The sequence below is a fragment of the Phlebotomus papatasi genome, chromosome 2, assembly GCF_024763615.1.
Source record: "Phlebotomus papatasi isolate M1 chromosome 2, Ppap_2.1, whole genome shotgun sequence".
NCBI classification, from domain to species: domain Eukaryota; kingdom Metazoa; phylum Arthropoda; class Insecta; order Diptera; family Psychodidae; genus Phlebotomus; species Phlebotomus papatasi.
This window is the reverse complement of record NC_077223.1, coordinates 105301129-105326661: the sequence shown is the minus strand read 5'-3', so window position 1 is coordinate 105326661 and position 25533 is coordinate 105301129. Positions and strand designations below refer to the sequence as shown.

Sequence of the window (25533 nt, the reverse complement as noted above, 5' to 3'; positions counted from 1 at the left end):
GAGTTCCTTGAAAAAATATATATAGGGGTTTTCTGGTTTCCCGGAGAGTTCTCTGAAAAATGTATGAATTCACCGCGTTCCCATGAGTTCCCTGAAAAAATGTACGGGTTCTCCGGGTTCTCGTTCCCTGAAAAATGTATGAGTTTCCTGGGTTGCCCAAGAATTCCTTGGAAAATGTATGGATTCTCTGTAAGTTTCTTAAAACATGTACGGTATCTCTCTGTTCCCGGAAAAAATATATAGTTTCCGCTATAGTTTCTTGAAAAATGTATGGGTTTTGCAAGAGTTCTTTGAAAAATGTATGGGTTCCTGGAGAGTCCAGTGAAAAAATATTTGGGTTTCCTCTAGTTCCCTGAAACATCTATGGCTTCCCCGAGTTCCCCGAGTTCCCCGTGGGTTCCCTGGTCAGATTGGCTCGAGTTCCCCTAAATGAGTTGCCTCTTGTGTTTTTCCAATTTCTATTACCACTTCATTTTCTGTCAGTCTTGCCACCGCCATTGCATTTTAGGGGACTAATTTAAAAAGTTTTTCCTTTGTCATTGTTATTCAGCAACATTTTTCTATCAATTATAGAGTCACAGGGAGACATATGAAATCACAGAGAAGGATAGGGAAGTGTAAGGAGAAAAATTAAGAGTAGTTCTGAAGATGGTCGATTTACGGGGGTTCCTCGAAGAACTTCAGTTTATGTTTCAAACTGTTAAGTCTCTAAATTACTTACGACCCGTCAAATAAGTTCGTCAGATATCTTTAAGTTTTCTGCAGAAAATATCTACACCTGTGCCGAAAATCTGCCGAGAAATCTGTGGATATTCCTGCGAATTTTATTTGGGCTTGGGACAAAATTCGTCAGAAATTTTTGCAGATTTTCTGACGAATCCGGGTGCATACTTTGACGAATTTCTGTAGATATTTTGCCGATTTTCTGTAGATTTTTCTACATTCCAGACTTTCCAGACAGCTGTGTCAGAAAAGATGGAATATTTTTCACTGAAGTTTGCAAAATTCAATAGAGTTATTCTCGGTGATATTACAGTGTTTATATAAAATAAAGAGTTCTGCGACGTCGTGTTCTAAGTAGAGAATAGTGAAGTGATATCTTTAAACACAGTGTCGACCTAAATTTCGTGTTTTTGTATCATTCGATTAGTGATTTTTAATTAGTATTTTTGCTCACATCTTTTTAGTTATCTAAAATATTAATTCGGTAATGCTTGTTAAGCAGAGCATACCATTTTCTTTGTAACTTCTACAGTTTCTTGATAAGTCAACAATATTTTTGTTGAGACAATGGAGACTACCCAAGAAGCAAAATAGCTGCCTTATAGAACCAAGTATTAAACAAGTCTTCTAGTGCACTTTTAACTCTTTCGCGTCTTTAGGGTCATATATGACCCGGGGAAAAAAGTTTCTTTTTGGCTATTTACATTAATTGAAATCTAACTGGAGTCTTGAGAAAATGAGCCAAGAATCTTACATCCTTCTATTATGATGTCGTGCACGAACAGATAGATTTCAATTAATGTAAATACCCGAAAAAAACTTTTTTCCCCGAGTCATAACATTACCCTAAAGACGCGAAAGAGTTAAAAGACTTAAAGTGAGAATTTTCTGTTGATATTCCTATAGGAGCTTTTGAGATCCTTAAGAGTGCGCCACTTTACTTATAGTAGTCTCAGTGATGGGACCAAGAGCGTTATAAGCAAATAAAAATATTTTTGGTTCTATAGTGCCTTACTTAAGGAATTATACAAGACTATATTAAGAAAAAAATGTTTCTTGAGTATGCAGATTTCCTATGCAGAAATTCTGCCAAAAATCTGCAGATTTTCAGTAGAATTTCTGCCGAAAATCTACAGATTTTCTGACAGAAATTCTGCAGAAAATCTACAGATTTCCTCTGAATTTACTAGAATATACCGTTACAATTCAAAAAAAACCTCCGAGTAAAATCGGCAGGTAGAGCAATGATTTGACGGGGAATGATTTAATTTTTGACAAAGTCTAACGTTTATAGACAATGCTGTCCCCATGAGTTCGAGCAAAATTAAAGGAGATGGAAAGTGAGCAATAGAAACTCACGTGATTTGGCTCGTACGCAAATATTGAACCAAATGGAGGTGAATAATAAATTGATGAGGAGTTCCAGAGAAAAACAACCATTTGGAGTTAAGTTGTGGAAAAAATAAACCCACAAATGAATGAGTGAAAGATATTTGCATATGTAAGGCATATAACAATACCAGATGACATGAAATCTTCAAGTAAATATGGGATATGAATTAAATTTACTTTGAAAATTTAGACTCTTTAAAGTGTCACAAACAAAAGAATAAGGAGTGTCTCACCTATTATTCTTTCCACAATTACAAAACATTTTGTGAGAGTATAAATAGATTGAGGAAGAAGAATGACTTTGAGTAAACAACTGAAAAATTATGCTTTTTTTTGTGTGTTTTGCTCCAACCCTCTTAAAATTCCCACATGGGAACATTAATTCCGGTAGTGTTGGACGAATAACTCGTGAACCTACTGATAAGATGATATTAGAAATCCATCGATCTTCATAAAGAAAATACCAGAAATATTCTCTTTTTTTGCGCGCTGTTCTTCAATCGCACTCGTGACGGGGGCAGGAGGTGAGAAGTACACTCTGAAGCACCTTCGGAGATATCATATGATCGCGATAAATGAACTTTATTCACTCTGTCGTGTGACAGTTAAGAGCTGATGCCTCGAATTAATTTTTTTTATTGTATCAGAAGGAATAAATTAATCAGTGTAAGTGTGCCGTTAGATTCCAATATTTCACATTTTTGTGATATTTCCGTTATAATTTGAAATTTAAATAGGACCTGTCAAATTTGACATATTTTTGCCATGTCAAACTTACTGTCAAATCACGTCAAAGAAGGGAGGATTTCGCTTGTCTCAGAGGTATCTTATCCAATCGAATTATAGTTCAATCATTTATGGCCCATTACTTATGTTTTCTTTAAATGAAATTTATAACGAGGAACTACCTGATAAAATTTTATGAAGCGTCCATCATATTTAGGCGCAAATGATGATTTATTTAGAGACATGAAGTAGCAACATTTTGAGCATTTTCAGCCAAAATTCTTCCCTCTTAAGAAGCACTTGTTGCGTTTCACTAGTTTTTCAGGGGGAAAATTTTTGGCAGACATTCGGAAGTAAAATTCCTTGAATGACACAAACATATTAATCGTTTCATCTGCAAAAATTTTCCATAACAAATCTTGATGGCAATCTTCCTTCAAAAGCAGCCCAAACAAGAGACAGGTGATTTTTTTTTTCATTTGGTATTTTGAGAGAGTTGTACACTCTTTTCACCTGTGCCAATAATAATGACAAGTTTATTTTCCCAACGTGCCACTGTTTCAACCGAAATTTATAACAAATATCTTATAAGCCTTGTCAACTGATCAATTGGAGGAGACGAAGGCTAATCAGTCACAACAGTGCGAAATGAGTTTGCGCCACTCCTCGATAAGAATTAAAATCAAATCAGCTTCTTGATAAAGTCAAATACCTAAAAACCACACAGGTATGCCCTCCTACTAACTACATCATCACGTATACTTTTTCATGCTATTTTGGACTTTACATAAAAGATTTTTGCCAACACTCACCCGACCTCAGTCGTTGGATGTCCCTCCAACGGGTAGTAAGTGCTCCCCAAAAAGTTCTTCATCCTAATTTTTTTTTGTGTCAATATTAACAATTTTGTCATAAAATTTATTCAGATGTTCCCTCAATTCCTATAACTTCAGGCACCTGGAGGACCGACTGTTCCGTGCCAGAGGATACAGCTGAGAACCTCACTGCCATCCACGTGAGCTTTATGCCCCTCTGGACAAGTCGCATTGGACGGGCCCCACGCAAAAAGCCACTCAAGTGCACTCAATAAGTGTTTGCCAATTTTGCGCCAATTTCCACACATTTAATGCCCCCAATGTATTCATCGCTTCAAATACTTACAATCAAAGTGAAAGTGATGAAATTGTGACAAAAACAAAACCTGAACAGCCCTCTTAAGCCATCAAAAAGACATCTTATTGAAAATTTTATGTGAGCTTATTTATCGCCTTGTGTTGAATTTCTTGGAAAAGAAAAGAATAAAATAATAAACTTTAGTGCAAAATTGTGAATTTAAATTTAACGAGGGTCATTACTAAAGTGGTGTAAAGTACCCAGAACTAGGACGTACATCAAGTGAATTAAATTGTGAAAAGCAGCAAAAATGAGTCAACAGGATTACAACAACCGGAGGAAATTGTCTTTCCTTGGCTTCAATCCAAGGGTGAGTGCATTAATTTGTTTAATTTCATGTGATAACAAGATACTCTCTTGGTGTAAGAAAATATTTTCCAAAAAAAGAAATGTTGGGCAATGAAGAGCCAAATTTTTTTAATCCCTTCGAAAGGGATTTGTACTTTAGATTTGTTACTAAAGACCTCATATAGATTCGTATGGGAATTTTTCTTCATTCGTAGGGGGAAGTGGGGGAACTTTGAAGTGGGACAGCTTTGAAATTGGGTTTTTCTTCTATTTTTAAATGAAACTGAACCATTATTGTATGTATGTATTTATGTATGTAATTTATTTGCTAACATGTGTTTTTACAATAATTCCCTATACCATGCGTCCGCCGCCGACTCAGCGTTGGTGACCAGCCTCTAAAGCCAAACGACGGAAATGCTTCTTCTCAGGCTTTATAGTCTTTTGTCGTGTATAACGATCTTTTCCAAATTAAAGTATGTAGAACTCACTGGGTTATATGGGAAGGTGGGAAGGAATCAGATAAGACACATGGGTGATACGACAACGAGGCTAGGATGTCGCACGTGTTATTGCTGTAGTTATGAAAATTAAAAAATAAAAATTTAAAAATTTAGAAACTCTCAATTAAGATAAAGAAAAAGAATTTAGGAGAAAATATATAAGGAGACCCTGACACCCGGACCAAAGGGACAATCCGGAACCGCGGTAGAGTCGGAGACAAAAAATGTACAATATTGGGTAGAGAAAAGGCAGAAGGCCCGAAAGAGACCCCAGAAATAGGCGGGGCTAGAAAGGCACTCCAGCAAAAAAAATGAAAAAAAAGTGTACAATAAATGTCTCCAAAAAACAATGATAATAGAGTAAGAATAACGAACAAAATTTGACCACAATTATATTATACAATTTAGCTCAACAAACCAATTGTAAAGCTAAATTATATCATGATAAAGCTCAGGGGCATGACATTTCCTATGTTTCCCATATGTTTCTAGCGAGCCGAGAAAACTTTTGAGTTTATTAACTGTTTTCTGTCATTGTAGAATGACTTAGCAAAAAATACTAATACAAAATAAATGCCAATTTAATAATGAAGAGGTAACCGAAAACCCTAAATTGGTAACCTACGTAGTTTTGGAGATATCTCGTAAAATGTGTACAAAAACAGGCAAAAAATTACACTAAAACCGGTCTCATTTTTCAGAGCTAATGTCATCCCCCTGATAAGGCTCAAGGAGAAAAAAGGTCAATTTCAAAACTGCCCCAGTTCAAAGGTGCCCAATTTACCCCTAAACGTAACTTGATATATGTTAAAATTGGGGAGTTCCTTATTGTATACAGGGAGAAGGTTAGATATACAAGATTTCTGTCTAAAGGCCTCTGTCTACACATTGGGATCAATTTTCATTCAAAATTGCCATTCTGAAGGAAATTGTCTGCAGTGCTGTAGCTGGAAACGTCAAAATTCTGTCAAAAATGCTATTTTCGAAAAAAAAATATTGCCGCCACTGTTTAGAGACTTTAAATACCTTCTTGTTCTGAGAAGTGTAAACTGAGTTTGAGATCAATTAATGTGTTGGTTTCAAACAGCTCCATATAAAAATAGTCTGGGGATAGTATCACAGAGAGAAATCGGAAAAAGTTAAAATAACATTCCGGAAATGTTAATTTTACCCTGCATTATTGATCCGAAATCGGTGTAAATATTATGCTTTTTAGGTGTATTGGGGGTTAAAGTTACCCTTCTTCATGTTAATTTTACACTTGAAAAAGTATAAAATTAACAGATGTGTTTTCGGAGAGGGAAACTCTGTCCGGATGCGGTAACACTGTTTGTGGAGTTTTCAACCCAAGATCAAAAACTATCTCTTCTTCAGCCTAGCTGAGCCTAGGTCTGTGGGACAGACGTAGGACAAGGCAGCTAAAGTCAATTTATGATCTTGCCTTGGAGCGCCTTAAGATCGCCCGCGAACATCTTCCTGAGGTAGCGAAGGAATATATTTGGATTTCGTTCGGGAAAGTGGGGCACTTTTGAATTTGGGGTAGCATTGAAATTGAGATTTTTCTCTTAAGTTTTAAAGGAACTAAGTCATATCATAATGTAATTTAGCTTCTCAATCTGTGTAGCTAAATTATGTCATGACAAGGTTCAATTTTGTTTAAAAATAGGCGAAAAATCAAAATTTCGAAGCTGCCCCACATTCAAAGGTGCCCCACTTCTCCCTAGGCTCTCTAAAAACTTTAAAAAATATCATCTTGAATTATTTCAAACAATTGCAAACAATTCCTGATACAATAATTGCATATTGTGTGTAAACTGATTATAAACTCTTAATTTATCGTACAAAAATAACAATTCAACATTTTTATTGCACCACAAAGTGAAAGTTCAATTAATGTGCTTTTCGATATATTACGTTACAAGGTGATCTTTAGTATTTTAGTTCGTGTGAAAAAGACAAACTAACAAATATTATGAGATATTTTTTGTAAATATTCGGAATTTAAAAATTTCTTAATTACTTTTAATATATAAAAGAAATATCATTTGAAAATTTCTGATAAAAATCGCTGGGAAACGAGGAGTAGATAATCTCCATCAAATAAATAAATCCTAAACGTTCTGTTGGGATTGTTTTTCTAGTTCGAATAGGTTCATTTTTCGACAAAAAAATGCGTTCGGCGCTAAGATCGTTCCGATTTGTCGATCAGTGGCAAGATTGTGCAGATCTATCGATTATTGGTGCTAAATCGGCATCGATTAACTCGCTTAACTCGATCATATGAGTTGATATAAATGGTTACTGAGCCAGTGTTTCTGCTTTTTGCCGTTTACCTGGGGAGGCCGATAATGATAAGTCAGCGACAGACGTCTCTTGACCATACTTTAAGGAAGCACATAAATAAATAATTTAATATAATAAATTTTTCGAATTTCTGTTTGTAGTTTTACAGACTATTATAGTTTATTACAGATATTCATTAACATGTATGTTCGTTAAAATAAGAAAACATTCTGTCTGGTTCGTATGCTTTTATATGACCTTTTCGTAGCATAATGACGGTTTAGCCCGATAAGAGAACCTTATTTTAGGATTACCTCTATCAATCTTTCCGAACACACAACAAAACCATCCTCACAACGCTTTAGACTTTCTCGATAAAGGCACTATCATAAAATCATAAAATACTAAATGTAAATTATAATTAAAAAGTTTTACACACAGACAAAATTATTTCGTAAATTGTTCGTAAATGTTTCTGAATTCCTGCTGGGAACTTGTAAAATGCTTATAAATCGTATAATCCACTAAAAAGTTTGTAAATGTTTGTATTTTTCCTCAAACATTGTTCATATATTGATCACTTTCTGTTTTTCCTGTTTTACAAAAATTTTGCCATTTGTTCGTAAAGTTTTGTCAAGCTTACAAAACTGTACGAACAAATGCTTATTAAGTGATCATGACACGAACAATGTTTTGAAAAAAAGTACAAACTTTTACAAACCTTTTAATGGATTATCCGATTTGCAGTGTCGAAAGTTCTGGAACTATGAGTGTTTTAATTTTGGATTAATCCACCTCACCGACGCGACGCTTACCGGAAGAACAATTTTGTCCTGAAATGGCACAATAATATACGATTTACGAGTATTATGTAAAAATTCCTAGTTGGAATTTATAATCATAGGTTTTTCAATCATAAAAAAATACTGTCTTAATCTGCTTCATTCTCCCCTATTTACAAATTTTCCATGAACTTATGACAATACAGTGCCGGACAAAATTGTACCAATGTTTCACTTTTCTCTATAAAGCACTTAACATCTCAAGATATAATTCATATTTTAACTGAAACTTTGTTTATCTTAGAGAGCTCTATTATAAAGCTATAAATTGTGCCACAAACGCTACTTTTTGTTCTAAAATTTTATTTTATGAACTATTTACGTAAATAGGAATTCAATATAATGACTTCCAGTTGCCATTAATGAATGAACACTTCCGATTTTTTTTTCACTTACAACCCAAATAATGTTAGATTTGAGTAAAATACGCTCTCATATGAAAAAGTGTATCAATAACGGATTTTTGTCCATCAAAATGGCTGCAAAACATGACGTAGGCCATATCACAGAGATCAGACTACGTAGTATCTAGGCATGATCCAGTGGTAGGATTATAAAATCCGGACTCCAATTACAGTTTATTACCATTTATTGCTGTATTTGGGCGAAAAATTCGCTTTCGGCGAGGTCTAAACTATTTGCTAGCCTTTAAAACTACTTAAAATCGATATCCTAAGCAATATCAGCTTCAGAACATGAATTCAGTAGGCAATATGAAACTACACGAAGGGAAAATGAAAAGAGAAAATACTGTTTTTTAGTACATGACTGTTCTTCTGTGCTTTTGCAAAATCGACTTTTTCGTGTTGGTTTCTGTCTCGACTATTTGGTGGTTTTAGAACACAGCGAGGACAGGGAAAAACAGTCGGGATAGAAATTAACACAAAGAACAGTTGATAACGCAGAAGTACATGAGAACAGCCACGTACTAAAAAATGTTTTGGGCAAAATTCCCCCTTTTATCTTAGAAAACGAGAAATCTTTGTCCTGATATTTCTTGTAGTACATTGAGTGCTCTTATGTGCTTGTGCTGGTTCGTGTCACAACTATTTGACGATTTTAGAACTGGACGAGGATTGGGTTAAACAGTAGTGACAGTTATGTACTAAAAAATGTTTTTTTTTTCGTTTTCCATTGAAATAGCGCCATTATTCACGACTTTTCATCTTAAGAAATTATCAGCTATATTTTTCGCACAACAGAAATCAATTATATCGATTGCATTTTAACTACCGCACTCTGTCATCGAGATCTTTAAAAGAAATTTAAAAAAATATAGAACTCAATTTTACGCTCATTTCGCTAATACCTTCTTCACGTTAATTTTCTTACTTCTCTCCCACGATTAATTGAAGTACTCTTCTTGTCGCTGCGTATCACAATCTCCAATTTTATCTCACAGTAGGACTTAGTGGTTATCGGTGGGTAGAGCTTAAAATTTACACACCTCTGAGAGTGAAGTTCACAAACTTCCACAAGAAAGACTTTCTTGACTCGTGTAAGCTTAAGATTGCCAAAAATTTTCAGGGCCATGTCGATATGGGATTCACTTCCTCCAGAGATTTCTGGAATATTTCAGTTAGTCTTATCTATAAACTCGGTGATATCACCTTTAATCGTCACCAAGATTTATATCGCACCTGAACTTGACAGTGAAACTATCGTGATGGGGTCTTCCGTAGTCATAAATTTTCCCGTGCATTAATCACCTGCGCGAAAATGTAGCGTCAACTGGTTTTGTGAATGTTTTGGTCAGGAATTTTGCTATATTTAAATATATTTATTTATGCTCTTTAATTGGGACTGGATATAAGCGGATTCGATGAGAGTTAAATCATGATAAATTAACCGCCCACGTAAATTTTTCTAGTCCACTGCTCCCGTAACCTCATGAACTTGAACCCCACGCTATCATTCTACCCCATTTCGTGACCTTGTGCAGAGATAATAAATATAGTAATTTTTGGACGTTGCATTTGGAAGCAACAAGTGGTTAGGATATTGATTGAAGAAAATTCTTGGAGGAAAAAGGGAAGACTGTCGAATAGTGTGGCGTATTTGAAATTGACTACCAAGGTCGACGTTTATTGATTGAGACGACGGTGTGCTTGTCCATCAATTAATGACTTACCAGTTAGTCACATTCGCGTGAGAATATCGAGCATCAATAATTGATAGGCAAATACTCTACTACTGCGTAGGGAAAAATCCAATTGATGGCCATCCATGTCCAAATGAAAAAAAGACCGGGGTTGTGGATGCAGAAATAATAAAATATAAGTCGATAATTAAACTAGCATGTTACACACGCTAGGCCAAATGGCACAAGAAAATTGCAAATATATAAATAGAATTAGTAGAAATCACGTTTTTCGTTGAGCAACAACTTCTTGTCTATTTTTTTTTGCACATCGACAGAACTTGCAATAAGTGAAAATTGACGGAATAAATTCTGTAAGAACATCATCAATCGATAGAGACTTAGGGTAAGTGTGCCAAATTCCGGCCAGCTTGCAATTTCGGCCACCTTTTTTGTTCCTTGAATTTCCATGAACTTTTAGATTTTACGTACTCTAGAGATTATACAATGCAAAAGAATAACAAAAAATGCAGCTTCGACATAGAAGATGACGTGAAAAAGTTATTGGAAGAATTCCTGAAGGGCAAGGAACTATGAGAATAAAGGTGGCCGAAATAAGGCACCAAAGCTATGTCTATATTTTTATTCATTTTAAAATGTATTAAGAATGATTTTAGAGTAAATAAAGACGGTAAACTCTTTTCAAGGTTCCAAGCAACACTCTTTCAGAAGAAAGAATAAAAAAAATGAATTTGTATTTAAAATATTACATTTCAAACTTGAGACTTTAACGCTTGCATGCAACTATGCCGAAATTTGGCACACTTACCCTATACTGAAGCTAGTTTTGCAAGAAAAAGCGCAAGACACGCCATTTGAAGTCATTAAAATTAAATCGCAACTAAAGCTTTTTGAATTTAATTAATTCACCCAAGAAAGTGGAAACTTTTCTCCTAAAGAACTCTCAATTAATAACTAATTTTTTTATGCAGAAATTGCCAAGAAATTCACCATCTCGTCGACTAAATTTGCCTTTGATGCTTGAAGAAGATAGAACCGGAGTTTGTGAATATAAATTTGCAATTTATTCGAATGTGGGAGTTGGTGGAAAATCAACAAGTGATTTTCTGAAATTAATTGGAAAATTTAGAGAGCTCTATCAATAAAAACATAGGGTAAATAGGGAATTGGTAATTTAAACTAAAATTAAAGAGGATTTGAATGCACACTGAGAAAAAAAGAGGCTGCGATTAACTTTTTTTCGTCATAACTTTAACACTTTTTGGGTGTAAAAATATATCAACATTTTTTAATGTTAATTTTACACCTTTTAAGGGTAAAATCAACATGAAAAGGGTAACTTTAAGCCCTAATAAACCTAAAAAGGGTACTATTTACACCGTTTTCGGATCAATACTGCAGGGTAAAATTAACATTTCCGGAATGTTATTTTAACTTTTTCGGATTTCTCTCAGTCAGTGCACCATTAAGGCCCATTTATATGAGGGTTTTGTAAATCGAATTGTTTATTTCGAAAGAAAATGGGCTTGACTTTCCATTTTAGTCGAGACACAATGAAGATGAAATCTATGTACTTACAGGACTTACAGTATAGAAATTTGATTCCTCAAGTGTCTCGTGGAGGTAAATATCGTTCCTATTTAGGGGAAACTGGGGCACGACCAAACACGGGGTACCACCAAACACTGCGATTTCTTAATCAGATATTCGACTTCAGAGGACAAGACTTATAGAAATTTATAGGCATTATTGGGATGCTTGTCCATTGAAGAAATGATCGAGATAGTCCAAGTAGTTAAAAAATAAAAATTAGTGTTTGGTGCTACCCCGTGTTTGGTGGTGCCCCAGTTTCCCCTACTCAAGATATCGTTTATGTCTTATGGCGTCTACACACTAGTAGAAATTTTTTTTAAAAATTGCCTTTTATAAAAAATTTAAAAAAAAGGTCCAAAGACAAATAGTAAAGGTTTTAAAAAAAATCAAACTAATGGCTCCGACAAAACTTTTAGATCAGGAAAATTTCATGAAGTAGAAATTCGAATCCTTTTCTTTCACACACGTTTTGCATATGTCTGTCGTATTCTCTCACACTCTTCTTCTTCTTTTGCACATCACAATAAATTCAATTTATCTCAATCGAATTTTAAGTCGAAAGAATGAAATATAACTTATGCAAATCTTTTGAGAAAGAAAGGGACACGAATTTTAATTTTATGAAATTTTACCTATCTAAAAGGTGTGTTATGCCATAAATTTCGAATTATTAAACTAAATTTTTCGCGATAGCTTAAAAAAGAGACTCAGCTAATATAAAGGGAATATAATAAAACAGAAACAGCATGTACCTTATTGTTTTGATTTTCTATAGGGGAAGTGCTCGAAATTTTGGACAGTTTCTAAATTTGGACACTTTGAAGGTAAATTTGGACACTAAAAATAAATTGATTAAAATTGCTTTGTTGAAACTTCAGTGTGAACAATTGAAATAAATTGAATTAACCTTGTAAATTACGTTTTTCGTGTGAAAAAATGGATAATTTTCTAATAGATTCACCAGTGAGGTGATAGTCCTTATTTTGGACAGGTGTTTTTTTTCTCAAAGTTTAGTGAAGTTTTAGCTTTTGTGATGACTAGGTTGTATGAATTCCTGTAGAAACAAAGGAACATCATCTCTACGAACGAGATGAAATAAGAAAAGCGTTTAAATGCTCCCAGAAAAGCCTGGGAATGCGCGAATTCGCGTATACTTAGAGTAGCGAAGTCAACTCACTTTAAGGCCGGCTTCAGACTTGAAATTAATGCCAGTTTCTCACAAAGATGGCTTAGTTGGAGACTGAGATTTTTAGTGCTTAGATTCTGACAACGTTAAAATCTGGCGGGCTGTCAAATGGCATATACTGAAAATATTAACAAAATAAGCGTTTGGTTTAAAACATCATAAATTACTACCCGAATACGTCTATAATACTTTTTTTCATCTCTGCAATGACTGATTAAACTGATTAATGATGATCTGAATGAAGCTCGGGATCGTACGAAGCATAGCCACTTTACCTTACTTATGAAAAAAGATCGCAAGGTGTTATAGTTTTCCGGAATTAGCTTCTTCCATGATTTTTGGATTTCGGTCCGATGAGGTGTAGCAGAAAATAAATGGAAATACTAGACCTCTCTCGATTTTTCCAATTTTATTCTTACCATTCTTATAGAGAATACAATTAAGAGTATAAGAGAATTGTAGAGAATCAAATTACGAAAATCAAGAGATTCTTAGTGTTTCCGTTCATTTTCTGTCGTTCAAAAATTCAAAATGGCGAATTTTTTGGTCACATGTACAGTATCGGCCAAAAGTTTCTTGACAAAGCAATGTTCGAGGAATTAGATGAAAAATGCTTTTTTTATTTTTCTTTTCGTAAATTTATTGCCAGTGATCCAATGATGTTATTTATGTGTTTCAAGAAAACAAATAAATTCATAAAAAAAATCTTTACCAAAAGTTGTTTATTTTCATTCATTCATTTAAAAAAAATATGGGTTTAAAAGTGGAAAAAGGCGTAAAAGACAACTTCTCTACATAATGTTTGTTTAAGAGGGGGTAATCGAAAACCAGAAGTTGATATCTCTTACAGTTTACCCTCTATCCCCGATAACAAGTTGAAAAAAAGCTGATTATATTATATACATACTCTTCCTTCTTTTAGTTCAAGTAATGAAAGTTAGTTGATAATTATCTGAAATCTACCATTAAATTGGTTATATATAGTAATTTCTTTTTCTTAAGTTATTTGTAATCCTAAATGATAATTAGAAACCATTTAAAATTATACACTATCTTTATTTTTAAATATCAAAAATAGAAGATATTTTTCCAATTGAATTTTTATTGAAATTAAGTTCTCGAGATATCAGATGGGTCTTTTAAAGGTCTTTAAAAATATATATTCTGCATAATTAATATATTTCGTAAAATATTTAAAGTATTGTAGACAAAATTTAAAAATAGCACAAAAACAAACATAAGGTAGTTTTATTTTAGATATAAATATGGCTTAAATATTACGACTGTGAATTATTTATTTACGCTCTTGTTCATTTAAAGAACACTAAATAAACAAGAAAAAGGCAGAAAAACACCAAATATGGAAATTTCCTTAATAAATTTGTTATCTTAATCCGACACCTTTCCAAACTTTAATCTAATAATAGTCACCAAATTTATATAGGTGTTGTGATAATGCTATAGATGTCAAGGAAGTGTGTCATCAAATAAAGCATAAAAGCCACGGAAAAAAAGCTCTTGATTCGTTTCACCTGACATTGTACACAAGACATGGGAATATAATGCCAATAAATTCTGATGAAGAAGAACAAAAACAAATGATGATGTACAATAGAAAAAAAAGAAAGGCCGTAGTGTAGCAAAAAAAACTGTTTTATCAAGAGGCTTTTCTTGTTATATTGTCAAATCCATCAATTTCACGTGTATTGAAATAAATGGATAAGAATAAAATCACCTCCCACAGGGAGATGAATAACTTTGGCTGGCGGAAAAGCACCCACGGGGGATATTCAATTTACCATCAAGTTGATTTATCAAACAATACAATATTCTTAGTATTATTTTTCGAGAGATTCATACCCATCGACATTTCATCCATTTCATCCACTAATCCATCTTTCCACAACAAATTGTCTCAAATATTGATTTGAAAAGCCACAAGGGGCATATTGAGTAAATTTGCTTGTGACATTGAACATTCTATTAATATCACTTTTGGATGAACTTGAGAGAGTGGGTGGTGACTCAAACGACCAAGATAATATCCCCTAAAAAAGTCAATATGATAGAAATGGAGGGTGGCAGATTGCATAAGAGTTCGCAAAATGCTCGAAATTGATTGTATGACTAAAAGCTTTAAAAATAAGTTTCGCATCAGTACAAAAAGTGATTTCAAAAATGATTATTTTCTTCTAAGTAATTTCCCTTGAACTTAATACATTTGATCCAATGACTCTGTAGTAATTCTATCCCATCACAGAAATGAGCTTCAGAAAGCTTTGTAAGGGAAGTTAGGGTGTAAGGAACGTCTATTGACACTTTAAAAACTCGTGTCAGCACCTATTGACATCCTACTCCGTACCATTTGGGATATAAAATTTGAACATCTCGGTTTATAGTAAAAGTTATATTATAGAAAAAAATGTTATATTACTTATATTTTACTAGATACATTAAATAATTTTCAACATTTTGACAAAAGTGTCAATAGGGGTTCCCTGTCGAACAGACGTTCCTCCGACCCTATGTTAGTTTTTTGTGAACGAGTTTTTTAAAGATTTTTTTGCAAAAATTTTAGAACTAAATTCAAGCCAACAAAGTTCAGCTATTTGTTCTACTTATTTTCCAATTTATTATCCCTAAATCTTGTATTTTTAAAAACACAAGAAAATACCCCAATTTCCCCTTCATTTCTTATAACGCCTCCACAGAAAAAACATTTCGTAAGATCGTTCGTAAATGTTTGTGAATTTCTACTGAGTAGAAGGGTTCATAATTTCGGACAGAGTATTTCAATAGTAATTGATTTTTGTAACTCTTTTTTTAGATGGGTTTTTTAGAAAATTGGAAAGCTAATCGTCTTTGTTTTTACTCAAATTAATCTTAATACGTTTAAAAATGATTTGGTATGTAGAATTTGACTGTAATTTTGGACACCTTGCTTGTAAATTTGGACACTTTGGTTGTAATTTTGGACAGCTAATGCGCCTCAATAAGATGCCCATTGTTCTCCATTTCAAGAACAAATCTTACCAAGTCATCTTCCTGTTCATATCAGGGAAATGTAGAATGTCACAATAAGCCGGGGAACTTTCTGTATCATTCATTAAAGTGAGTTGATTTCGATACTCTCAAGTATACGCGGATTCGCGCATTCCCAGGTCTTTCTGGGATGCTTTAAAGGCTTTTCTCACTGCATCTCGTTCGTAGAGATGATGTTTCTTTATTTCTTTACTTCACGAAACTTCGAGAGATAACACCTGTCCAAAATAAGGACTATCACCTCACTGGTGAATCTCTTAGAAAATTGCCCATTTTTTACAAGAAAAACGTAATTCACAAGGTAAAGTACAAGTACAAGTACAAGGTCTACAAGGTATTCTTACAGCTCAGTAAGAGCTAGCCATGTTTAACTTCTCACAATGCTGCTAAGCAGTACAGTTTCAACAGAGCAAAATCTTGTGTTTTTGTTTTTTTCTCTTTTTTATTGGAATTTTGTGTATTCAAAAAAAAAGTTCAAACATTTTTTTTACATGACTGGCATATACAACCTAAGAAAGAGCTTTTCCACCGTTTTGCTCTGGAGCAAAACGCTAAGACAGCGGTGGACGCTGAAAACTACATGGGATCTCAGTTAAACGAAACTGTATTTCGAAAGCATTGTTGATGAATAAATTTATCTATCTATCTATCTATCTAAATTTTACTTCAGGTCAACGTAAAACAACACAATATTGAATAAATATATCACTCAAAAAAAAAGCGAGGAAAAATTGTCAGTACTTCACCACAGCTAAATAAGACTGAAGTATAGATACACGAAGTTCTGTCAAATTTCTCGTAAGCAATGGCTCACACTTACAGTACAGTCCCGCTATAGACCATCGCTCTTATAGTCCACAATTTATCGACCGTTGATTTCAAAACACTGATTTTAAGTTAGGTTATGTATTTTAGTACGCGACATGCAATGTTGTCATAATTATTTTAATATTCTTGGCAAACTTTATTGAGTAGTTGTGATAATTGTGATCCATAATGAAGAGAGCGAGGACAAGTACCACAATCGCAAAGAAAGTGGAAGCCGTCGAGCAATTTCAATACTAAAAGTCGTTGATAATTTTAAAAATGACATGGACTCTGCGACCCAAATGTCAAATCTGGAACCAAATATGGCCTATAGCGGGGCTCTACTGTATGTTTCAACAAAGCAATTTTAACTTAAATCATATTCAAAATTTAACGAACTTAGTGTTAAAACTTTCCAAACAGAACGAATATTTAGTTAGATAGAATTCATTATTTATCAAATATTGGAACAAATCCATGTATATACAGAAAATTTGCGTACCTGTAGGTCGTAGGAGATTTCTTTCGAATAAGGAATGCCGTAAAAGATGCAAAATATTGTTGGCGACAATTTTTCGATCCATTTTCAGGGTCAATAGTTCATAAGCTTCACAAGATGCACATTTCAAATTTTCCTCATTAAAAATTGCATAGATTCAGAGGTAAATTGAAAATTTTTTTCACTCATTACTTCCTAATAGTAGGCAAACATGCATTAAGTGTATTTGCAAAATCCCATCACTGAGAGAAATCCGAAAAAGTTAAAATAACATTCCAGAAATGTTAATTTTATCTGTATTATTGATCCTAACTTTAGGGTAACTTTAACCCTTTTCATGTTAATTTTACGCTTGAAAAGGTGTAAAATTAACATTAAAAATTTTGATATATTTTTACACCTATAGGGTAAGTGTGCCAAATTTCGGCATAGTTGCATACAAGCGTCAAAGTCTGAAGTTTGAAATGTAATATTTTAAATACCAATTGATTTTTTTTATTCTTTCTTCTGAAAGAGTGTTGCTTGGAACCTTGTAAAGAGTTTACCGTCTTTATTTGCTCTAAAATCATTCTAATACATTTTAAAATGAATAGAAATATAGACATAGCTTTGGTGCCCTATTTCGGCCACCTTCATTCTCATAGTTCCTTGCCCTTCGGGAATTATTCCAATATCTTTTTCACGTCATTTCGTTTGTCTAAGCTACATTTTTTGTTATTCTTTTGCATTGTATAATCTCTTGAGTACGTAAAATCTAAAAGTTCATGGAAATTCAAGGAATAAAAAAGGTGGCCGAAATTGCAAGCTGGCCGGAATTTGGCACACTTACCCTAAAATATTAAATTTACGAGGAAAAAAAGTTAATCGCATTCTCTTTTTTTCTCGGTGATTAGATGCATAATCCCGAGACCCCCTGTAATTTAACTTCACGATTGATTTATAGAGCTAAAAGATTTCATGGTAAGGTCCAGTTTCATTTTAAAATAGGAGAAAGGAGCCCTGTTTCAAAGGTTTGTTGCAACGTGAAGCTAATCCTTCATTTGAATCCGTTTGAATTTGTTATTGAAGGTTTATTTAAACAATATTTGTATAAGAATTAAGAAGATTAACTCTATATCTTTAAAATTAGGGAAAAGTTAAGATCATATAATTCGTTTTCCAGTATTCTTTTAAGATACCAAGTCACTATCTCTTACCGTTTGTCCTTCAATTCTCAAAATTTTGCTTTTTAGTGGACAAAAAGTATCAAAAGCTCATGATGTGCTATACATTGCGGTCTCTGCAGAGTTCGAGCAATAAAAAGATGATAAAGTAAACGATGATTTTGGAACAAATTGGAAGCATTATTGCGAAAATTTGACGTAATCGCTAAATTCAGGGTGACTTGACACCCTTAATTAATAATTTTGGCAATATTTGGAAAAGAGGGTTGAATGCCAAAGGGTTGATGAGAGATGGGTTTTTGGGGAGAAAGAGAGAGATATGAAAATTGGCACAAGATGTGTTTAATGATATGGGAAAGCTAAAACATTCAGGCTTTCATTCCATCATAAAAGCTTTTGACACCCTTTTCAAATAAATCCTCAACAGTTGCAATTAAAAGTCTTTTAAAGTTTAAAGAAAAAATTACGATTTTGCAATAATGCTTTTCTGGTTGAAAGAGATGATGGAAAATGCTATGAGAAAATCCCAAAAATGAGAGTACGGAGAGTCAGAGAGAGAGTCGGTGTGAGGAAAATTGCAAGGGAGACTTTTCAACATTAGAGCATGTATTTTCTCCCAGTCTTGAGCTGTTTGCCGAGGCTGAAAGGCACTCTCCTCGAATTTGGCAAAAAAAAACCTCAAAGTCGGTCATACGGTTCTTTAGGCAAATTTTTCCTTAAACTCACCTCTTTGCCGCATATAGACTTTTCCGCTTTTCCGCCTTTCGGCACATCCACAAGTGTACGGATTTATCTTCTCTCCCAACTTCCTGAGACACTCTGACCCAGAAATAACCCGGAAAAGTGACTATCAGGTGTATTAAATTGACCTAGAAAATAAAAACGAGGGAAAATCCATAAGTGTGTGAACTTTACCCAAAATTTAAAGTAACAGAGATTAAAGGGATGTAACATGGGAGGGAGATTGTACAGAGAAGTTTCCTGAAAACCTGACATGATCGGGTTGAAAATCAATTTTCCCGGAAATTGAGCAAAGGGGGTACTATCCTTGCACCAAATACGAAAATTGCAATTTTCGTGTGTCTTGCAACTTGCGCACGAAAACTCTTCTCACGAAGGACACGAGTGAAAGCACCAAAAGAAAAAGAACTCCCAAAGTGAAAAGTGGATTAAATTTAATTAATCGTACAAGGTTCTGATGCATGTGACAAATATTTCAGATAATCGGTGTTGCGAAAAAAAGACAATTAATTAAAAATTGATTAAATGACTTTACTTCATGCTCACATGGTAATTTTGAAGTCTTCCTCCAGCACCACCAATTTTTCCACACGGAAAATTAATTGTCTAACCCTCGGCAGAAGCCTATATCGTTAATTGAAAAGACTCCTCGGAAGGGGGATCTCCCTGTGTGTTGAATAAATCAAAAGGTATCGATAGTTAAGTTCAACGCAGGGTTAAAGGATTAAAACGTTAATATGAGGCGAAGAAAAAAATTGTTGGGAAACTGAAGGACTTCAAGTGCCGGAATAAACGAAGTCCTACAACGATACACCACGGCACGGTGGTCTAAAAAGGAAGAGAGTGTTAATAAAACCTTATGAAAATAGAGACTAAAGTTGTAGCAACGAAAGTACCTGGAAAAATGCTTTCACTGTGAACTCTGTGTCTCAAGGTGTGCGTTTCATTTCCATTTACAATCCCACTCAATAATTCAATAAATCAATTAATTAATAAACAAAAAAAAAAAACGCGTCGTTGTGTGTGAAAGACTTTTCCACTCTCCGCTGGTGTCAGTGAATTTCCTTCGGAGGGTTGAATGTCACGGTGGGTTCGGGTGCTGAATCAGTTGACGTGCTGTTATGTTCAGAAACACATCACCCGAAAAGGAGATTAAGAATATTCCCTTTCCCACCCAAGACTCCACGAGGGGACTCTTCAGGAAGTTCACCCTCAAGGTCATCGAATGGATTAGAAAGTCACTGGAGCTTGGGAAAAATGAGGTGAACATCCATTTGGTGTTTCTTAATTAAATTTTAGGCCTTCCAATCATTCTGCCTCTACATATCTCTCAATTAACATTTACATGCTCTATTTCTCCATGGAATTCACAATAGTAACGCAAGAGAGATCTCTGATAGCATCCCCTGACAAATAGTGATGCTGACAAAAGTGGTGCATTTTAATTAATTGAAATATTTTTCCTTTTATAGCAGACAGACAATGGAGACCCTAACGAGGTGCAGCTGGATGAGGAAATGGAAAAAGTTTTTGCCGGATCAGATCGTGAAAAGGAAAAATTTAGTGTCCTACAATTGGCTGGATCAGCAGATGAAAAGCCTCAGCCATCACCTGTCTCAGGAAAATTTCTCGATCCTGACCATGATCGTGAGTACTATCAAAATTGAATAATTGACTATACCCAAATAGCAAAATTTTACTTATTTGTGTTCGAAGGTCATGAAAGCGTTATTTTTACGTCATTGAAATGACTTGGGGTGGTATTGAGCACTAGGCACATCCTTACCTCTATCTTGAGTTATATGTAATTTACTAATCAGTAAAGTACTTGATTTTCTTGAGGTAATACTTACGTCATTAAAACGTACGTAAGGATTAAACGTAAGAAATAAACGTGAAAATATTAAAATGTTTCACCGGAAACATTTAATGATTTATTTTATTAACATTTAAAAAAAATCAAAATTTTCGTCCACTAAAAAATGATTAAAATGATTTATGTTATAACAGAACTTTTTTTTTTAAATATCTAAATATTTAAATACTACATTATTATTGAGAAATGGGGATCTCAGTGGCGCAATGGGGTGGACGAGATCTCTGACTCGACTCTCAAAGTTGTGAGTTCGAGTCCCGCCCAGTGTAAGCAACTGAATGTCAGAAAAAGGACATTTTTACTGTGATAAAACGTAATATAAATGCACCGCCTCTGCCCAAAAGAACTCTGGGAGCATGGAAAGCCCAGGCGCTCCTAGGCGGTCTACACATGGACTTAGCGGATTCTTCCACCACGGAATACAACAGCTAACATGATTACATTGCAACATAGTATTCCGATACGATTAATAATAATAATAATTGAGAAATACACTTAAAATAGAGTCTCTCAAATCTGAATACCTTAAACTTAAATTCTAAAGAACGATCAAATTCACAATGTCAAATGTGAGGTTATAGTAAAAAATTCGTATCGGGAATAACTGAAAATCATATTTTAGGGCTGTTTCCTGTATACTTTTACATACATCATAGTCATGTAACATGAAAAGGAAGTACGTCACTACGAAAACTTTTGAGAAAGTATGGAAATTTGATTCAAAGTTCAATTCAATCTCGTCTCACACACATTCCATTAGCTTTGAAAATATCGTTCGAATTTGAGAACTGAGCTGAGAACCCAGCGACCACAGTTAGCTGCAAAACGCAGCTGAGTCGATCAGCAAAAATATGCTGATCGGTCAGCAATTTTTGAACAAAAAGTGCTAATCAAATGGGAATGGCACTGCCTCGCGAGAAATGTTCTAATGTAGATCACTCTACTACAGCTCTTCGATATACGAATGACAGCTGTCAAACACTCCGGGAAAACAATAAAATCTCTCCGATATCCGGCTGGTTAAGGAACAAAATGACATTTAGGTTTCTTGAATTTGATCAACGATTTTTAGGTTTTGTGCTCTTTTAATTCATTATCTGTCGAAAAACAATTCTTCTCTTCGTGGTGTGTTTGATTTTCATTTTTTTATGACAATTATGTATCAAAAACTTTCAGCGCCAGTTAGTTGTTTTTGACAGCTGTCAACCGATTATTGGAAAGAGCTGCGTAACCCGCAACCAGGGCGGAGCATTCTCATACATTTTCCGTACAAAAGTATGGTATATTTTTTTTTAAAGAAATTTTTTAGTTTTAGTATAAAACCAAATGCAATCATTTTAAAACTTTTACCAAATGAAAGAGTATCTAATATTATGTTATTGGCTCAAAATTTATAATGATTTCACGAGGATAACAGTTCTTAAAACCTATATGAAAAAGACGTAAAATTCGCAATTTTTTTTTAAATCTTTCTGACAAATTTTCTATTTGTAACACCAGTAATATTTTAAATTCAATAAAAATATATTCTCTGTACATGCGCCTACCATTTCGTGTTATATTTATTTTTGTGGGATCTAAGACTTAAAAATTATAAATAATTCAAAAAAAATATACCATTCCTGAATTAAAATTTCTTCATCCGTTAGTTAATCATCCTAGCTCACAACACCATTAGTTGTTAAAAGAAAAATAAAGTAAAACTCACCGTATGGTACTTTTTAACGTAACAATTACGACATTATAACGTGGAGGATATTTCTCACCTCAAAAATATGACGTGCGGAGACCTCAAGAACTACTGTGGCTTTGCGATAAAAATTACATTTCTCTGACCACAATTTGCTACTTGGGTGAACTGCACGGCACTTTTACACTAGATGTTTAAACATAATTCCTGTATTTCACTATTTCATAAACAATAAGCAAATTAAATGAATATCATTTACTTAATTCGCTTGAGTACTTATTTAAAAAGTTTGCAAAATTAGGTTATTCTTAAAATAACCTTTAAATTTGCAATATTTAGAACAAGATACAAAATTCTCCACTCATTAGAAACATAAATAGGGTCGAAGGAACACCTCTTCGACAGGGAGCCCCTATTGACAGTTTTGTCAAAATGTTGAAATTGATTTAATGCATCCAATAAAATCTAAAGAATATAACGTTTTTTCATTAATCTGTGTTTTTAGATAAGGATAAGTGTTCAAATTTTGTATTGCAAATGGTACAGACAGAGTACGGTGTCAATAAGTCCTGACACGAGTTTTTAAAGTGTCAATAGGTGTTCCTTTCACCCTAATTGAAGTTCTTTTATGTTTTTAATTCATATTTTAATTCAAAAATACATTTGAGATTCTAATCTTAAAAATTTCTAATTCATTATCAAAGTTATAAAACGATTTTCTATTTTCCTAACAAATCTCTCATCAGAGAGATAGATCAAGTTTATTTGTGTGTTTCATACTCAGAAAACAGATTTTTATATAAATACCGTCTTGCCCGATGAGGTCGGTTGTGAAGTCGGTGGCAGCCGTAAAAGAAAAAAGAAATAAATTTATTATTTATTTATATTATAAAATACCTAATTCACTTTCTTTGGCATATGTGTTACGAAATGTGAGGTTATGTGCTTTTTAACCTAGAAATCTCAGATAGTATTTAAAAAAAAATGTTCTTTTGTCAGAAAAAAAGTTCAATTCAAGTTCATCACTATTGAGATTTGAGAATATCCAAGAAATAATGCGATAGATTTTGTTTCTTTTTGTCTGTCCTTAGGAACTGGACAAATTCTAACCTCAAAGAATTTGATAGAGCTTTATCTCAGAAGATTTAGCAGTCAAGCTAATTTTTAACAGAATTCTAACAAAATATGCGTTACAGACGCAAATCTAAAGGAATTTTTAACATACCACACCGGGATTGATTTTTCTACTTCTTGAAGAGATGAGGTTATGTCAGAGTTAACCTCAAAAAAGATCTCCTATGTCGCATAATCCTTCTAAAAATGGAACATGAGCGACATCTATGGAAATTTAAAAAAACTTTGAAAGATTTTAAATGTTGTAGGGTATAAAATTGTCTATCCAGGGTTTATGTTATTTTAAATGATATGTTCACAATTTAACCCATTCAGTCAATGTACCAGAAATACTTGAGATAGAATGTTCATATTTTGGGATTAGTTTCCTACAGATTAGTAGATGAATTTTTTGAAAAGAAAAAATTTAATCTCATGGGGGCGCGGGGAGCCTCTGTCAAACACACGTCTTAACGGTCACTGAATTTAAATTCTGTGCATTAATTCATTACAAACTCTATTGCTTTAGATAGAGTGACTATCCAAGAACACCAATTGGGAACTAGAATTCAAATCAGGAAAGAGGAAAGAGGCCAATTTTAAGAAATTCGACGAGATGTCGTATTTTCCGTCCGCCATTTTGAGCAAAAATTTTGCATGACCTTCCGCGAAGCGAGAAAACAATAACAAAATGTATTTTCATCTCTGTCGGACTATTTTTCTCAAGTAATTGAATAACTAACGTTACTAAAAATCCATTCTCGACAGCAATTCGGATAAAAATTGCCCAGAAATAAATCATCAAAAAACACTCAATTTGCGTATGATGTATAATACCATGGTAAGGAATGGGTTAATTAATTTTCCAGAGCATCGCAACGAACCATATCCCCACAAGCTTTCCCCGTCGAAACCCAGCCGCAGTATGAAGCGTCAAGACTCGAAGGACACAAATTCCCAAGACGAGGATAAAGCTGAATCCGCACGAAGGACTCCAACTGTGATTCCCTACAATCGTGCTCTCCCACTCTCATCGCCCACCCGGAGTCTGGGCAGCGGCAGTGGGGAATCTGACCATGCACCTCAGATCTCAGAACGCGCTGCTGCACTCAAAAGGGACCACGACGACGACGACGAGGAAAAACGTATCAAGGTGAAATTTGAGGGTAGTCAGGGAGATACGGATGAAGCACCAGATGAGAAGGATGAGCATGGGAGACGTCGAAAGTCCCGCCATCAGCACTATAAGCAGCGTAAGCACTCACTCTCAGACAAACAGACCGGAGGAGTTCCTGAATCCGGCGGCAGGCGAGTGTCTGTCCAGCCTGAGGATGCCACTCTAGACGTAAGTTTTCTCTTTGTCGAAAATGTATCCATTAACTCAATCCTGGGTTTTCCCAACCTCCCCCCTCCCCCAAAATGTTTATATGTTAATAATTGTCTGACCACAAAACACCCCTAAATTTTTCCCGGCAAGCGAGGAAAACGTGGCAAGGTAGGAAGCACAAAATCCAATTAGCCTTCACTGCTTAACTTTTTCTATTTTGTGGGACTTTTGTCCAATTAATTTAGCAAACATCGTGTAGTCAGGAAGTTAAGCTCACAAGTTCAAGACCAACTCCTGGGAAAGTTTTCCAACTGGGAAAATTTGTTTGAATTATTAAGTTTGTTTCATTAAAAATACCAGTAAATTAGATAAATTTGTGCTTTTAGTCGAAATTGAATAATTAAAACCATGAGCTATTCAGAAATATGGGATATACAATTCTAATTTAACCAATTTGTACTTCAT

The 25533-nt window shown here is 34.2% G+C and overlaps 1 protein-coding gene across 12 annotated transcripts in view; it reads left to right on the top strand.

Annotated features, from left to right (window-relative positions):
• The window catches only part of LOC129800602 (band 3 anion transport protein), a 73206-nt gene that overhangs the window by 22269 nt on the left and 25404 nt on the right, over positions 1–25533 (top strand). For 2 of the 12 annotated variants that reach the window (XM_055845100.1, XM_055845106.1), the window contains exons 1-4: positions 18940–20324; positions 20538–20709; positions 24611–25086; positions 25219–25236. In XM_055845100.1, coding sequence (XP_055701075.1) covers positions 20184–20324; positions 20538–20709; positions 24611–25086; positions 25219–25236 — 807 coding nt within the window. In that variant the 5' untranslated portion in view covers positions 18940–20183. Of the gene's footprint in view, positions 1–3794; positions 4325–18939; positions 20325–20534; positions 20710–24610; positions 25087–25218; positions 25237–25533 lie in introns of those variants that run through there. The other 10 variants (XM_055845099.1, XM_055845103.1, XM_055845111.1 and 7 more) reach the window with 7 other exon arrangements.